This window comes from Oratosquilla oratoria, chromosome 15 (genome assembly GCF_046742065.1).
Source record: "Oratosquilla oratoria isolate Oo_2021 chromosome 15, ASM4674206v1, whole genome shotgun sequence".
In the NCBI taxonomy this organism is placed as follows: Eukaryota; Metazoa; Arthropoda; class Malacostraca; order Stomatopoda; family Squillidae; genus Oratosquilla; species Oratosquilla oratoria.
This window is the reverse complement of record NC_134791.1, coordinates 37,394,244-37,411,062: the sequence shown is the minus strand read 5'-3', so window position 1 is coordinate 37,411,062 and position 16,819 is coordinate 37,394,244. Positions and strand designations below refer to the sequence as shown.

The 16,819-nt window shown below is 38.5% G+C and overlaps 1 protein-coding gene across 3 annotated transcripts in view; it reads left to right on the top strand.

The window, feature by feature from the left end:
• The window catches only part of LOC143033408 (calcyclin-binding protein), an 86,432-nt gene extending 70,442 nt beyond the window's left edge, over positions 1–15,990 (top strand). For 2 of the 3 annotated variants that reach the window (XM_076198800.1, XM_076198797.1), the window contains 3 exons: positions 3,293–3,462; positions 3,703–3,980; positions 15,806–15,990. In XM_076198800.1, the coding sequence (XP_076054915.1) occupies positions 3,293–3,462; positions 3,703–3,980; positions 15,806–15,813 (456 nt within the window). In that variant the 3' untranslated portion in view covers positions 15,814–15,990. The remainder of the gene's footprint in view (positions 1–3,292; positions 3,463–3,702; positions 3,981–15,805) is intronic. The other variant, XM_076198801.1, reaches the window with a different exon arrangement.
• Positions 15,991–16,819: the final 829 nt, after the last annotated feature.

Here is a 16,819-nt window from a genome sequence, read left to right as displayed (position 1 = left end):
AGTTTATATATATTTTCCATTTTTTTTTTTTAATCATCTTTTCTCCATCTTTTCCAAGCTTTGTCTTTTTTGTTTTTTGCCTCACTGCATATTCTATAGAACCAGCATTTAATGTACACCCTCTTGTTTTTGTCTTGGTACATTACTATTCACTCCTTCATTATAGATTTCCTGCAAGATTGTCCATTTCTCTTCCACTTTTGTCTCTTCAATGAAAATTTTTCCCAATTTGCATTTTGAAGAAATTTCTTAAGTTTTCCAAAGTCTGTTTTGTTCTACACCAATCTTCCTTTTCTGTACTTTTCATTTCTCTCCACATATATTTCTTCCTTTAGTTCAGCCTCTATTAGTATGTGGTCACTCTTTCCAAATGGTGTTTTGTATTCAATTTTATCTGCAATTTCAGTTTCTTTTGTAAATATTAAATCCAGACTCAATGGTTCTTCATTGCTTCTGTATCTGGTATTTTCATTGACCCATTATGTCATTGTATGTTCCATGGTCATATCCAGTAATACATTTCCCCATAGGTCCTCTCCACCCTTCACTGTCATCTCTATCCGACAGATTTCTATGCAGTTAAAATCCCCCATAAGTACCAGGTTACCTCCATCCTTTAGTATCTCATTTAATGAATATCTTGTATCTTCTAACATTTTTGAATGCTTGTTCTCTTTCCAAGAGCCAAGTTTTGGGGGCACATAAGTCACCACAAACTTTCTACTTTTCATGTCCCTTTCTTTGACTTTTATCATCGTTTTTACCCTCAGTAACTTTCATCACGTTCAAGTTTTTCTTGGCCAAGAACATGATTCCTCCTCCCAGTTTCCTGTTTCTGTTTTTAATCCAATAATTGTATAACCTGTGTCCAACACTATTAGGTGGTATTGGACCTCTTAGTTTCATCACCTCAATTCCCATTATGTCTGCTTTTTCATCTGACAGGTAATCATTTAGTTCATTCAATCCTGAGATTAATCTGTCAATGTTAGTATAAGCCACTTTTAATTTGTTTCTTTCACTATCTTGTTTTCTGTTTTTGTTTTGACCACTCTGATGTACCATTTTCTCAGTTTCATGTCTATGGCCCTCCAATAGAACTCCTTGCTGTTGGTCTCTGTTCTTTCTTCTTCTTCTTCTTCTTCTTCTTCTTCTTCTTCTTCTTCTTCTTCTTCTTCTTCTTCTTCTTCTTCTTCTTCTTCTTCTTCTTCTTCTTCTTCTTCTTCTTCTTCTTCTTCTTCTTCTTCTTCTTCTTCTTCTTCTTCTTCTTCTTCTTCTTCTTCTTCTTCTTCTTCTTCTTCTTCTTCTTCTTCTTCTTCTTCACCTTTTAGTATTTTCTTTTTCTATTTCCTCTTTTTCTATTTCCTGCTTTTTCTCTCATGTACCTCGCCAGATGTTTTTCCCTTAGTCCATATACCACTGTACATGTGTCAACAGTATCTCTAACCCAGTTTGCCTTTTCTTTAATTATTTGAATGATTGTATTTTTTGCATTTTCCTGCATCTGTTGTGCTATTTCTTTAAAGGCAATTTCTCCATTTTCTCTGTTTTCACTCCATTTCTTAATCTTTTGCATACTTACCTCACCTAAGTTTTCTTCAAATTTTCAGGCAATTTTTTTTTTTTTAATAGTTTGTCATTATTGGTAGTATTATTAATCTTCATTTTTTATTTTCACATTATATACATACATATACCAAAGGCTTTCTTCCCCCTTACATGGGAGGTAGCCAAAAAATCAAAGGCACCCCACCCATTCCATCCCCTACATAATCCACTCCCCTCTACCCTCTTCCTCCCTCTTATCTTGGTACCTCCTGGATGATGGGTCATCCCTGCATCTTGTCTTCTGCCCTGGGTCAGAAGCAGTGTTGCAAGACACAGCACATACATAGCAAGGCCGCTTCATTAAATTGACGACACCCTCGCTCCGTCCCCTCATGTAGAAAAGATGGGCTGCGTCAATTTATTTCTCATACATACCCCCTCACCCCCTATCCCCCACCCACTTCTCATGCATCATAGCATCATCCATTCACAACCATTCACATTTAACTTCTATTATATCATTTTTCATTATCTTGAGATTCCTAAGTTCAGAGTTTGATTTCTTCAGATTAGATATTTCATTGTTAACTTGGGCTAAACATTCCATTAATTCTAAAATCTCCTTAATTCAGTGAATTAGTTATCCCTCATTTTCTATTGTTACTTGTTTGCCTTTCCATGTCTTATGATTTCACTCAAATTTCTTTTTTCCTACTTACCAAAACCAGAAAAGGAGTCTTCATTATACAATTTAAATCTTGCTGAAGTTTCCATCAGTCTGTTTACAATGTACTTTGCTGCAGCACCCCTAGATGTCTTTGCTTTCAAGTCCACATTCGTGTTGAAATCCTTTTTATTTTCTTGTATTTTTTCTGGTTAAATCATTAACACTGCAGAGAAGTAATTTTGGATAACCACAACTGCTCCCCCTCCCATTCAATACAAACCAGGCCTCCTGTTTTCCTTGCACTATTAAAAATTTTCGTCTTCGACAGTCTATGGAGCTCAAGTGAGATGTTGACAGTTCGGAATCTCGTACATGTATTTTTTACCAAGTTGTATTTACCTAGTTGTGTTTTATGGGAAGAGAGCTATGCTCGTGGTGACTCATCTTTGTATCTTTCAGCATAAAGTTTTTTCTTAAATTCTTCTATATTTTTTGCACTCATTGTTTCCTCATCCAATTTGTTCCAGATATCACTCTGTGTGGGAAACTATTCTTTTTAAGATTTCTTCTATAACTATCCTTTTTAAGTTTCTTTTCATGTCCTCTTGTTTTCTTTTATCCCACTTTAGTAAATCATCTGTATTGAGAACTTCCATCCCTTTCATAATTCTGTAGATGGTCAGTAGATCTCCTCTTTGTAGATGTGTGTGTGTGCATATGTAGTGTACAGAATATTTTGCTCAGTTGGATGAGAGGATGGAAGCATTTATAGAATGTAGTTCTGGAGGTCTTAAGGAAAACAATGAAAGGAAATTGTCATGTGAGAGGTATTTCAAAGCATGGGGTAAATGTGTGAAAGAACATGGTATTCAGCTTCCTTACATTTAGCTAGATAGATTTACAAGAAGAGCTGATAGCACAGTGGAGACTGAGGGAGGGTATAAGGAAACCAAAGTCATAGGCAAAGGGTAGGATTCCAGTCCAGCCATTTTTATGAACTCATGTGATGGATTTGTGCATTTGTACTTGGCAACTATGAATATGACTCCGTTCCCTCACCATCCTGTCCTGGCAAAGATGGCAGAGCTACCAGCTATTGAGTTTGTGCCAACATCAAAGGGAGGAGAGAGCTTGCTATGTGGGTCATTCAAATTCAGATTTAACATGAGGAGAAATGATGGAGGTCGATATTGGAAATGCAGTCAACCAAAGTGCAAGGCTACAGCAATAACTGATGGAAACAATAGGTAAGTAATGAAATGCTTAGATTTCAGAAGGGCTAGATTACAGCCTTCCAGCACTCATTTTATATATATTTCTAATTTTCATAATTTAGCAGTAGAAAGAATAATGTTTAAAGATCAGTTAAACCGAGTTTTTGTCTTGTGTATTTGATGTATATCAAACTGCACAATTAAAATATTTCAATATCATTTTGGGTTAGTTGAAATTGAGCTGCAATTCATAATTTGTGTGTACCTCCTCAGACTTGTCAAAGTTGGAGAGCATAGTCATCCTTCAATACAAGCCAAACTTACAGCTGAGGAAATTGTCCGTGGCATTAAACGAAGGGCAGTGGAAGAAGTCACACCAATACCTAGAATATATCAGGAGGAAGTTGTAAATGGGACAGAACGTGGCATCATTGATGAAGAGGTTTCAATGCATCTTCCACAAATGAATGGATGCAAGTCAGCAGCATATCGTCAACGGAGGAAACTTAGACTACTTCTTCCAAATAGACGGGAGGACCTTGTTCTTGATGGTGAATCAAGGACATGCTATTGGAAATAACGTTATGGAAAATGATGGGGAGATTGATAAACATGTATTTGGTAGTGTAGAATCCCTTGATATTTCACCAAAACATATTTTGCTAACTTCATTTTGGCAATATGGGAAGGAACATGCACACACATACACACGACTCTGTGGCGCAGTTGGTAGAGTCCCCAACTATCACTATGGCAGTCCGGGTTTGAATCCTGCCCAGGGCTGAAATAATTTCAGTATTGCTGCGCTTCGAGTCGTTACTCCAACTCTCCTAGGGGGGGGGGGTGCATGTAGGATCACATCATTACCCATAGATCGGTCATACAAGCTCTGAGCTCTCTTCCAGGAGGGAAATAGCTGTCAATCACAAGTCCAATAAATGATCCAAAGACCAAGGTGGTCAAACACACACACACACACACACACACACACACACTCGGTGGCATAGTTGGTAGAGCGCTGAACTGGGAAGCAGAAATGCTCCCAGCACCCAGTTCGAATCCTGCCCAGGGCCGAAATTATTTCGGTATCGCTGTGCCTCGGGTCGTTACTCTGACTCTCGTGGGGGTGTGTGTGTGTGCAAGGTCATAGCATTACCCATAGATCGGACCTACGAGCTCTGAGCTCTCTTCCAGGAGGGAAATAGCTGTCGATCACGAGTCCAACACGTGATCCAAAGACCAAAGTGAATACACACACACACGCATTTACCTATATGTACGAAGAAATGATAAGGAAAATACTTACTACACTAATAAGACCAAAACTCGAGTACGCAGCATCACTTTGGACACCCAGTACCAAAAAGAATATTAAGAAACTAGAAAGATTACAAAGAGCGACAACAAAACTAGCACCGACACTCGCCGAACTAACATATGAGCAAAGACTATCCAAATTGAACCTACCAACTCTGGAACAAAGAAGAGAAAGAGGAGATTTGCTAACTATCTACAGAATAATGAAAGGAATGGAAGTTTTAGACAGGAACAACCTATTAATGTGGGACAACGGTAAAACAAGAGGACACGGAAAAAAATTGAAAAAGGATAGTTATAGAAAAAACTTGAAAAGGAACAGTTTCCCACACAGAGCGATAAATACATGGAACAAATTAGACAACAAAACAGTATGTGCTAACACTATACAAGATTTTAAGATAAAACTTGATGCGGAGAGATACAAAGACGGGTCACCACGAGCATAGCTCCCCTCCCGTATATTAGAACTAGGTAAATACAACTAGGTAAATACACACACACACGACTTGGTGGCGTAGTTGGTAGAGCGCTGGACTGGGAACTATGGTGGTGCTCGCAGTACCCAGTTCGAATCCTGCCCAGGGCCGAAATTATTTCGGTATCGCTGTGCTTCGGGTTATTACTCTGACTCTCGTGGGCGGGGAGTTGGGTGTGTGTGTGTGTGTGAAAGGTCATAGCATTACCCATAGATTGGTCATACGAGCTCTGAGCTCTCTTCCGGGAGGGAAATAGCTGTCGATCACGAATCCAACACGTGATCCAAAGACCACACACACAAGAGAGAAACAAGAGGACACACAAAGAAGCTAAAGAAAGACAGTTACAGAAGAGACCTGAAAAAGAACAGTTTCCCACAGAGGGTAATTGACATCTGGAACAAATTGAACAGTGAAACAGTTAATGCCAGAAATATACACGAATTCAAAAGCAAACTAGATATAGAGAGATACAAAAATGGGTCAACACGAGCATAGCTCCAGTCCCGTAAAATACTAGGCAAATACACATCAAGAAATGTAGCATAATGGAATTTGGAAAAGGCAAAAATAGAGTTTTGGGAAAATATACAATGGGAAACAAAGTAGTAAAGAAAGTAAACTCAGAGAAGGACCTAGGAGTAATCATCTCAAGTGACTTGACACCTGACAAACATGTAAACAAGTTATTCGGAGAGACTTACAATTTATTAAGATCAATGAAAGTGGCCTTCTACTACATGGATGAGGAGATGGTTAACCACTTCCATATGGTGACGCCTACGTAGGCGGCATGAGGAGCAAGTGGGTACTCGATGATGCCGACATCGGCATCTTGATTATATTTATTGTAGTCTCATACCTACGTAGTTTCCATTCTCTCTAAACTGGCTTCATCAATTTTCTATGGTTATCAAAATACACGGGTGAAAGAGAACGAACAATTGAGCACTGACTTTATTTTTTATAATGTGATTATTATGACGCAACATCACACGTCAGGCAGCTAATGCTGCCAGATGTGCGATGTGCCCCGGAGTGAAGAGGTTAAGAAATTAATTGTTACATTGATAAGACCGAAATTAGAACATGCTATATCAAGGAAATTAGAAAGAATCCAAAGAGCTGCAACAAAGATGGCACCCACACTATCAAATTTAACATATAAACAAAGATTGGAAAAATTACAGCTGTCAACATTAGAGCAGAGAAGGGAAAGAGGCAACTTATTGACCATTTTCAGAATTATGAAAGGGATGGAAGTTCTCGATAGAGATGACCTATTAAAATGGGATACAAGAGAAACAAGAGGACACGCAAAAAAATTAAAGAAAGACAGTTACAGAAGAAATCTGAAAAAGAACAGTTTCTGGCACAGAGTGATCGATGCCTGGAATGGGCTGAACAGTGAAACAGTAAATGCCAGAACTATACACGAGTTCAAAACTAAACTGGACGTGGAGAGATACGAAAACGGGTCACAATGAGCATAGCTCCCGTCCTGTAAAATACAACTAGGTATTACACACACACACACACACACACACACACACTTTCGTCGGATTGACGGCGAAGATTGGAGTTCTGAAGAAAAAGTGAAATTTTCGTGGATCTCAGCGCAAAGTACCTTATTGTATTTGCAGGGAAGGGGAAAGCTCGTGGTGTAGTGGGAAAGTGAGGAAAAAGGAGAAGGGGAGGGATTACTGAGGGAAATGAAAGGAAATGAGGAAGGGGAGGACTTGGTCCAGGAGGTCAGGCGTCTTGTAAACAAATTGAAGAGATGTTTAGACTCGGAAAGTATAGTACAGATAAGACCAGACCAATTAAGATAAAATTCAGGTCACAAACGACGGCAGAGAATATCTTGGCAAAAACAGGGAAACTAGCAGCAAATGAACAATATAAAAAGGTATGGATAAAAAGAGGAAAGAGAGGAGGAAAAAATGAAAAGACATGAAGCTAAGGAAAAAAACGAGAAGAGAACAGAGTCAGAAAAAGAGAAATTCTATTGAGAGTAGTGAATATGAAAGTAAGCAAATACGACATACTAGAGAAAAACAAAAGGGAAACAGAATACAATGGAAGTGGCAGAAAACTAAGTGTCTTACACAAATATAGATGGATTAATAACAGGATTGAATGAGTTGAATGATTATCTGAAGGAAAAAGAACCGGACATAATGGGAATTGTAGAAACGAAATTAAAAGGTTCACTACCACCCAACAGTGTAGGACATGATGCATATAATTATTGGTTTAGAAACAGAGAGACAAAACAAGGGGGTGGAGTTATGTTCCTGACTAAGAAGGATATAAAGGTGAGGTGTGTCACATATGGAAAGAATACAGTAGAGATGATTATGATCGAAGTGGAAGACAAAGACAAGAAGAGCAGAAAGTTTGTAATAAATTATGTGCCTTCAAAAACAGCCTCGTGGGAAGAGAGTGAACATAAAAGTATGTTAGAAGACACAAGGATAACATTAAATAAGATAATGGAAGACGGAGGATGAATAGTTATGATGGGCGACTTTAATTGCAAAGAAGTCTGCTGGGAAGAGATGACAGTAAAGGGTGGAGACGGCTCATGGGGAAATGTTCTATTCGAGATGATTATTGACTATACAACGACACAGTGGATACAGGAGAACACTAGGTATAGAAATGAAGAACCATTGAGACTGGACCTAATAATCACATCTGAACCTAGAATAGTGGAAAAGATTGAATATAAAACACCAATAAGTAAAAGTGACCACATATTGATTAAACTGGAACTAAATGAGGAAAAATACATGAAAAGAAATGAACAATATAGAAAAGGAAGAATGATGTATAGAAAAACAAACTTTGATAGAATAAGAGAATTCTTTCAAAAAGAAAACTGTGAAGGAATATACAAAGAAGAAACAACAGTGGAAGAGAAATGGAATATTTTAACAAAAATTTATAAAAAAGGAGTGGAAAAGTATGTCCCAAGACAAAAACAAGAAAAAGAATATGTAAAGTGCTGGTACAACAAAAGTTGTAGGGAGTCAAAAGACACGGAAGAAAGACAAAAAGAACTGAAAAATGGAAAATATATACTTGTTATAGAAATGAATATGTACAAGTGTGCAGAGAGGAAAAGAGAAAATATGAAAAAGATGTCATAGAAAAATGTAAAGATCAACCAAAATTATTTTACAAATTTGTAAACAACTAACTGAAAAACAAACAAGATTTGGAGAAATTAAGACAAGGAGTTGAATACACAGAGGAAATTAGAAATGACGGAAATTATGAACAAGCATTTTAACCACTTCCATACGGTGACGCCTATGTAGGCATCATGAGGAGCAAGTTGGTACGCGATGATGCTGACGTCGGCGTCTTGATTATATTTATTGTAGTCGTACCTGTGTGACCCTCATTCTCTCTAAACTGGCTTCATCATATTTTCTATGGTTATCAAAATTCACGGGTGAAAGAGAACGAACGATTGAGCAGTGACTTTATTTTTTATAATGCGATTGTTATGACGCAACATCACACGTCTAGCAGCTAATGCTGCCAGGCGTGCGATGTGCCCCGGAGTGAAGGGGTTAAATCAGTGTTTACAAGGGAGAACATACAACCTGGAGAGATCGAATGGAAAGAGAAAGTCCCTACTATGAAAGAAATAGAAGTAACAAAAAATGAAATAATGAAACACTTGAGTAATCTTGATGTTAGAAAATCGCATGGACCAGATGAAATAGCAAACTGGATTTTGAAAGAATGCAGGAATGAACTGGCAGACAAAATACATAGCATAATAAACAGTTCCTTGAAAGAAGGAAAAGTTCCAAAAGATTGGAGAAGAGCAAATGTAGTACCTATATATAAAGGGGGAAATAAAGAAGACCCTACCAACTATAGGCCAGTCTCTCTAACAAGTACAATAGCAAAAATTTGTGAAAGAATTGTCAAAAGTAGATAGGTAAAATATTTAGAAAAAACGTGCCAAATCCAAGGCAATTTGGATTCAGACAAGGACGATCATGCGTCACCAATTTAATATGTTTCTATTCAAGGCTAATAGATATAATACAAGAAAGTGATGGATTGGCTGATTGTGCATTTCTAGACCTAAAAAAGCTTTTGACAAAGTACCACATAAGAAGTTGCTTAAGAAATTAGAAACCGAAGGAATACAGGGCAAACTGCTTAAATGGATGGAAGACTTTTTGCAAGAAAGAAAAATGAGAGTAGTGATAAGAGACAAACACTCAAATTGGGATGAAGTAATAAGTGGTGTTCCACAAGGAACAGTTTTGGCCCCAATAATGTTTGCTATATATATTAATGATATGGATGAAGAAATTGAAAGTTATATGAGCTTTTTTGCAGATGATGCAAAACTATTAAAAAAAGTGAACACGGAAGAAGATTGTGAATCACTACAGAGTTATCTAAATAAAGTCTGGGAATAGAGTAGGAAGTGGAAGATGGAGCTCAATACTAAAAACTGTAGTATAATGGAATTTGGAAAAAGCAAAAACAGAATAACAGGATCATATAAATTGGGAGAAGAGAGAATAAAAAAAGTAGAAAATGAGAAGGACCTGGGAGTCATTGTTATGAATATGTTACCTGAGAAACAAATAGATAAGATTTTTGGTGAAGCTTATAATTTAATAAGAACAATCAAAGTGGCATTTACATACCTGGACGAAGAAATGGTGAAGAAAATACTAATCACTCTGATAAGACCAAGATTGGAATATGCAGCAACGATGTGGTCACCAAGTACAAAAAAATGTGTTAAAAAAACTTGAAAGAATACAAAGAGCAATTACAAAATTGGCACCAACACTCTCAAAACTATCATATGAAGAGAGACTAGCAAAACTTGAGCTACAGACACTAGAGCAAAGAAGAGAGGAGATTTGATAGATATTTACAGAATCATGAAAGGCATAGAAATTATTGATAGTGAGGATCTAATAAAATGGGATGATAGAAATACAAGAGGACACGGAAAGAAAATCAAGAAAGACAGCTATAGAAGAGATCTGAAAAAGAACAGCTTTCCTCACAGAGTAATAGACAGTTGGAACAAGTTAGATGAGAAAGTGGTGTGTGCAAAAACAATACATGAATTTAAAAATAGTTTAGATAAAACGAGATATGAAGACGGGACACCACAAGCATAGCTCCCCTTCCCGTAAAATACAACTAGGTAAACACACACACACACACACACACACACACACACACACACACACACACACACACACACACACACACACACACACACATACACTGGAATATGCAGTGCTGATATGGTCACTCAGTACAGAAAAGAATATAAAATTAGAAAGAATACAAAGAGCAACAACAAAGTTGATCCCAACACTGGCAAACCTGACATATGAACAAAGACTGGTCGAACTGGAATTGCCAACCCTAGAACAAAGAAGAGAATGAGGGGACCTACTAACCATCTACAGAATTATGAAAGGAAAAGAATGCCTTGATTAATGAAGGACTTGTTAAAGCAGGACAGGAAAAACAAGAGGACATGCAATGAAACTCAAAAAAGATAACTACAGAAGAGACCTGAAAAAGAACAGCTTCCCACACAGAATGATAGATATAGGGAACAAATTGGATGTAGAAATAGTGTGTGCAAACACAATACAAGAATTTAAGAACAAACTTGAACTTGTGAGATACAAAAACGGGTCACCACATGCATAGCCCCGCTTCCCATATATTACAACTAGGTAAATGCACACACACACATACACACACACACACACACACACACACACAAACACAAACACACACACACACACACACACACACACACACACACAAACACACACACACACGCAACTAAAAGAAGCCTGGAAGAAACAAAAATCGAAACTCCACTAGGAGTAGTGAGAAAAAAATCATGCTTCGCTTTAACACCCAGAGAATACCAAAGATTAGACGTAAGTAGATTTTCCGGGTTTGAAAGAGAAGGAAATGGATTACTAAGAGTAGAGATGGATAGAGAACCCAGATACAGGTACATAATGAGTAGAGATCTAAGTGATATCCCCCCCCCGAGGCCCAGTACTTTGATGTAGTGGGGGGGCTTCCATGTAGTAAGGACAGGCTGAGCTGTGCCAGCCAGGTGCAACCATACTGGAGAGGTCAGCCCCGAGCTACCAGACGAAAACTGAACCAAAAGATTTTTTTTGGGGGGGGGGGGTAGTGAATAGATAGGGGGTCCCTCACCCTTTTGCTTTGTGAACTCCCCTATCCCTATTCTTCATATTTGCTACCCTACTCTCCTTTTTCACCATCTTTCTCTAATACTTGTTAAGGAAGGTTCTGGTATCTTGGTGCCTCCCAAGCTACATGTCTGAACCCAGTCAAGTGGGGATGTATACCACGAGGTCACTACTCCCTGCGAGGGCCGAAAGCTCACCGACTGGGGAATGCATGTTTGCGAGGCAGGTACTAGGCTACCGACTTCCTTTCTCCCTATCCAGTACACATGCAGAGTGACTACGCCGGACCCATCCTAAATGGGACAAAACAAAAGAGGACAAACCCCGGGTTGACAAAGTCTCCAACTCACCTCCGAGGCCCTGCATGTGTAAATAGTCGTTTCTGGAACCTGCCGACTCTGCAGAGACTTTTCTTTTATTGCTTGCAGTATCTCCCTCTATGCATTTCCCATTCTTTCTTAATATATGGTGTGGCCTCATAGATATACACGATCATGGCGTCTGTTCAAACTGACTATTCTAAACCCCCACCACTACCTGATCCTCCTCCTAAACCCCCCGATCCCTCTCCTAATATTGCCAATCCTAATGTTGATGCTATTGACTCAGCAAAAATAAAACCCCCAGTTGATGACTCCGGCTTGAAAAAGGACTTCGGTAAAATCAATCAATCAAATACTGCTCCTAATAGTCATAGAATCTTACATTTAAAATATGTCTCTCTTGAAAAGAGTTATACAGACTTATATGAAAAGTTCCGTAAATTTGGACAAATTAAAGAGATCAGAGTTAAACTAATTGACAACTTGGCTAGTGTGGATCTCATTTCTTTCTAATCAGGATGCAGCTGCTGCCTGCTTGTTTTATAATAATTGCAATGAGAATGAATCTTCGGCCCAACTTGTTGCTAGAGCGCCACCTAACCTGGATATCTTTTATCCAGAAAAGCTGGTAGAGGAAAGGAAGGAAAGTGTGCAGAGGCCTCCCAATCCAGCTAAGTGGCTTATTGTCACTCTTGCAAAAGAACGTGCTAACTTATTCGAGTTTAGAAGATTCTTGAAGAGTCACCTTGGCTCTGGTAATTTGAATAACTCCTAGGTATCACGATTTGGAAGAAATTCCTTCCTAATTCATGTAAAATCTTATGAACAAGCTGCCATGGTGCTTAACTTGAAACAGAAATCGGACATTAAGAAGTCAAACCCCACTATACCTTTAGATATGCCAAAGGGGTAATTTTTAATAGAGATCTGTATGACTTTGATGAAGAAGAAATTTTAGAAATGTGCCCAACTAATGTTTGGAAGGTTGCTAAAATCCCTCGTTCTTCTATGATTATCCTAAGTTTTTGTGGTGAAGATCTACCTCATTATGTAGAGATAGAAAAAGAGATTGTTTATGTGAAGCAGTTTAAGCCCCGTTCCCTTCAGTGCTTTAACTGCTATGGATTTGGCCATCCTTCCCGCAGATGTGCAAGAGACAAAGTGTGTTTGATATGTGCTCAGCCTGAGCATGGGGATTGTTCCCGCCCAACAGTTTGTATAAATTGAAAAGAAGAGCATGATGCCAGAGATAAGAACTGTGTAATTTATAAGAAGGAACAGGAAATACTACTAAAAGCTCATGCAGAACATATAAGTGTAGGACATGCTAAAAGACTATTAAGTAATTCCAAAAGATACAGTGATGTTGTTAAAACAAATAGTAAAGTGGATCAGCCAACTGTAGAAGGCAATAGAAATAGAAATGCTAATATGAATTCTTCTGTTAACACTGAACCCAAGCCTCAGTGTAAAACTGTTACTATGAAACCTAATGGTCTTTCTTCTCAACTAGGAATTTGTAATACTTCTGAACCCTCCTGTGCGGAGGTTTCCCCACCCCTTGTTGAAGGGGTGTCCCCTGCCCCATCTGGAGGGGCACCTAAGGTTTCTATTGTAGAAACCTCACAGGCTTCTTCTAATGAAGCCTCCTCTCAGGCAATCTCTCTTCCAGACTTGGAGGACTCCCCAGGAGAGGGATTGCTGACTAGTGTGCCTAACTCAGTAGAGGTGCAATGAGGATCAACGAAATGCTGAACCCAAGCCTCTACGTGAAAGAGTCACTACTAGACCAAATCGTTCTTCTCCACAACTTGGAAATTGTAGTACTCCTCAACCCTCCTCTGCGGAGGTTCTCTCTTCCCCAGTTGAGGGAATGCCTCCTGCCCCATCTAGAGGGGCACCTAAAGTTCTCATTGCTGAAACCCCACAGGGTTCCTCTAATAAAGCCTCCTCTCAATCAGTCAAACTTCCAAACTCGGGGGGGGGGGGGGCAATAAAGGGATCACGGACTGATGTGCCTCACTCAGTTGAGGCGCACAGAATCAAAGCTATGGAGTCTGAAGCTGTGCGCAGTAAAAGACTCCACAGTCCACCCTCATCTCCATCTTCTTCCCCAAATCGTGATAAGCAATCTAAGAAAGAAACTAATAACCCAGACTCTACATCGTCGGTCGGACCATTGTCAGAGAGGAGGATGCCACCCGCAAAAGCAAAGAAATTAGAAAAGAACCCACCTTGTAAACTCTCTCTCTCCCAGACTTCTCTTACCAGACCAGTAGACCCAAAAAAGAAAAAGAAAATGGTATAATGTCCATAATTCAATGGAATATTCAAGGTTTTAATTCTCATCGAGAGCAGGTTGGGATTCTCTTTAAAGAACATGATGTGTGTTTTTTGTCTGCAAGAAACTATGCTTGGCAATTTATCCCCTAATGTTGGACTTAATTATAAATTTTACAGATCTCCTATGATTGGGGGCCGTGCCCATGGAGGTACTGGTATCATTGTTAAGAAATCTGTAAACCACAGAAGTGTCCACCTACATTCGGTGTTGCAGGCTTGTGCAGTACAAATCTTTACCACTACCGTATTGAGAAAATGTTCGGTTAATGCGATTATTCGGTTAAAACGCGTTCGGATAAGCGCGAGTTTACTGTACATAGACACCCACACATGTCAAGAAACATCAAAACAACACCAAAATACCTATATTACCCACAGATATTTTTTTCCTACACAACCGCCAGACACCACTCTCCAGAAGGATGTCCATAATCATATCTTTCACTGCAACAACAAACTAAAAGACAATACATTGCTGCCTGCCAGACCCCCTGATATCCATCCATGTGAATCCTCTCTACTCCAAAAGGACAGAGTTCACCTGGCCAGACTGCAGTGCAGCCACCATCCAGTTGGAGCTGTACATGAATTTGAGTCTAGGTATAGAAAATTAGAGGATAGGAAACAGGACCCAAATAACATTGCTCCATACCTGTATAGTACAATTAGGTAAATACTTCTAAGCTACCAGAAGAGGCTGGATTATTGTATCACAGATAGCTATCTAGGATACAGCACTTCATCCCAACACATAATGGAAGACTTCATTGTACACATTTATGCACACAACACAATATACCCTCTATAAAGGATTTGTGGGAAACCCCAGTTTCAACCATGGTATTCTTCAGGGAGACAGAACTGCTCTGCCATACAGTCTAGGTAACAATAACAACAACAATAACTACTGCTCTCCCTGTGGCAGTGTTGTGATATTACACATACACACCCCATTCCCTTGTTTAAGGGGGACAGTAGTGACTTACAATGTAATTGAAACTTACAAGCTGTTAGCAGGGCTCGGTCAAATCCTGTGTGAGAAACTGCAACTACACCAGAAAGCCATATGTGTGTCTGCATGTGTGTACAATTATGTATATAAGTGTACAAACACACATTTTATTTTTCGTCAGTCAAGCAAGACAATAATGATTCCTTCAGCATCAAGTTGAAACTACTGTTTAACCTCTTCAATACGATGACCCCTACATAGGCATCATGAGGCACAAGTGGATTTAAGGATGCTGGTTTCAGCATCTTGATTATATTTATTTTCTAGTTGTAGCTGAGTAGCCCCCAAATTCTGTGAACTGGCTTGATCATGTTTTCTGTGTTTATTATTACTTTGTGAAAGAGAATGGTTAATACAGCAGTGACTTGTGTAAAACGCGAGTATTGTTATGAATCAATCATTGTGCCTCTGGCATCCAATGCTGCATCCGAGAATTTGAATCATATTGAAGAGAAATTTGTGAGCTCACATTCCTAAATTTGTGATATACTTTCAGACTACAATCCATTTTCACCAGAGATTACTTCCCCCATAGCTAGAAGAAATAACCTGCCTCAGCCAGAACAAAATATGTCACTAGATGAAAGTTAATTTTGAAATATGGCTTTTCTCTCTTATTCTTAGATGAATAATTTTCTCTCTCTACAATTTCAGATGATTAAGAAGACATGGTATGAAAGTCAGCAGAAGCAGAAAGGCTTAGGTGATATTTCATCTGGAGTAGGAGCTATGGACCTGTAAAGGAGAGTTGTGCTTTTATTCAGGAATAATTGTATTATTGTTTTTGTAGGAAGATACCCATATCTTCCATAAGAAAGACATTAAGATTGCAAACATAACTTGTATTTAACTGCACCTTTCATAAATGCATTTATTATATTAATGAGCATGGTAGGGTACATAGAAATGATTAAAAAGAGGGGAAATTCCTGAGAAGATTGCTTGATGAGGATGTGCAATGCATGTTAGAAGAGGAGACTGCTCAAAGATTAAAAAAAACAGCATCAATTGTACCAATTTGTGAATGTAAATGAAGCAGACTTGAACATGCCCCAGGTAAGGTACTATCACATGAACTTGCAACTGCTACAGCTGAGTCGCCTTGCCAGACCCAGCTAGGACAGGTAGTCCTTGCCTTGAAAGCTGGCCCAAAGTATTATCTTAAATGAGGTGTTAGCTTAAATGAGCTAATTAATGCCCACAGTGGTTGGACTCACTATTGCGGTCATTCATCTATAATACTGAATTACAAACCAACTTCTTCAATGTGTGAAGATGCATATTAACTACCCTACAGTAACTACAGTGTAAAATTAAACTTCTGTTACATGTATAATACATTAAATGCATCCAATTGAATTGTTCACCATATTTAAAGTAAAGATTGTTAAATGAACTAACCAATGAAATAAATAGAAATCTTATTAGAATACAGTATTCAGAAAATTCATCTTGCCATGTAATAAAACAGATCACTTTTGCAAGTTAGATGTTTTTAAGTCGTGTAAAAACTATGGTTACAAAAACTAAACATTGTATAACATCTGCATGAACAAAACTGTAGTATTGCTGATTTAGATAACTAATACATCTGTATACTATGGATGCTATCACCTCGTTTCTGAAAAGTAATCTCACAAAGCCTAAAAAACATCTACAAGACTGGGT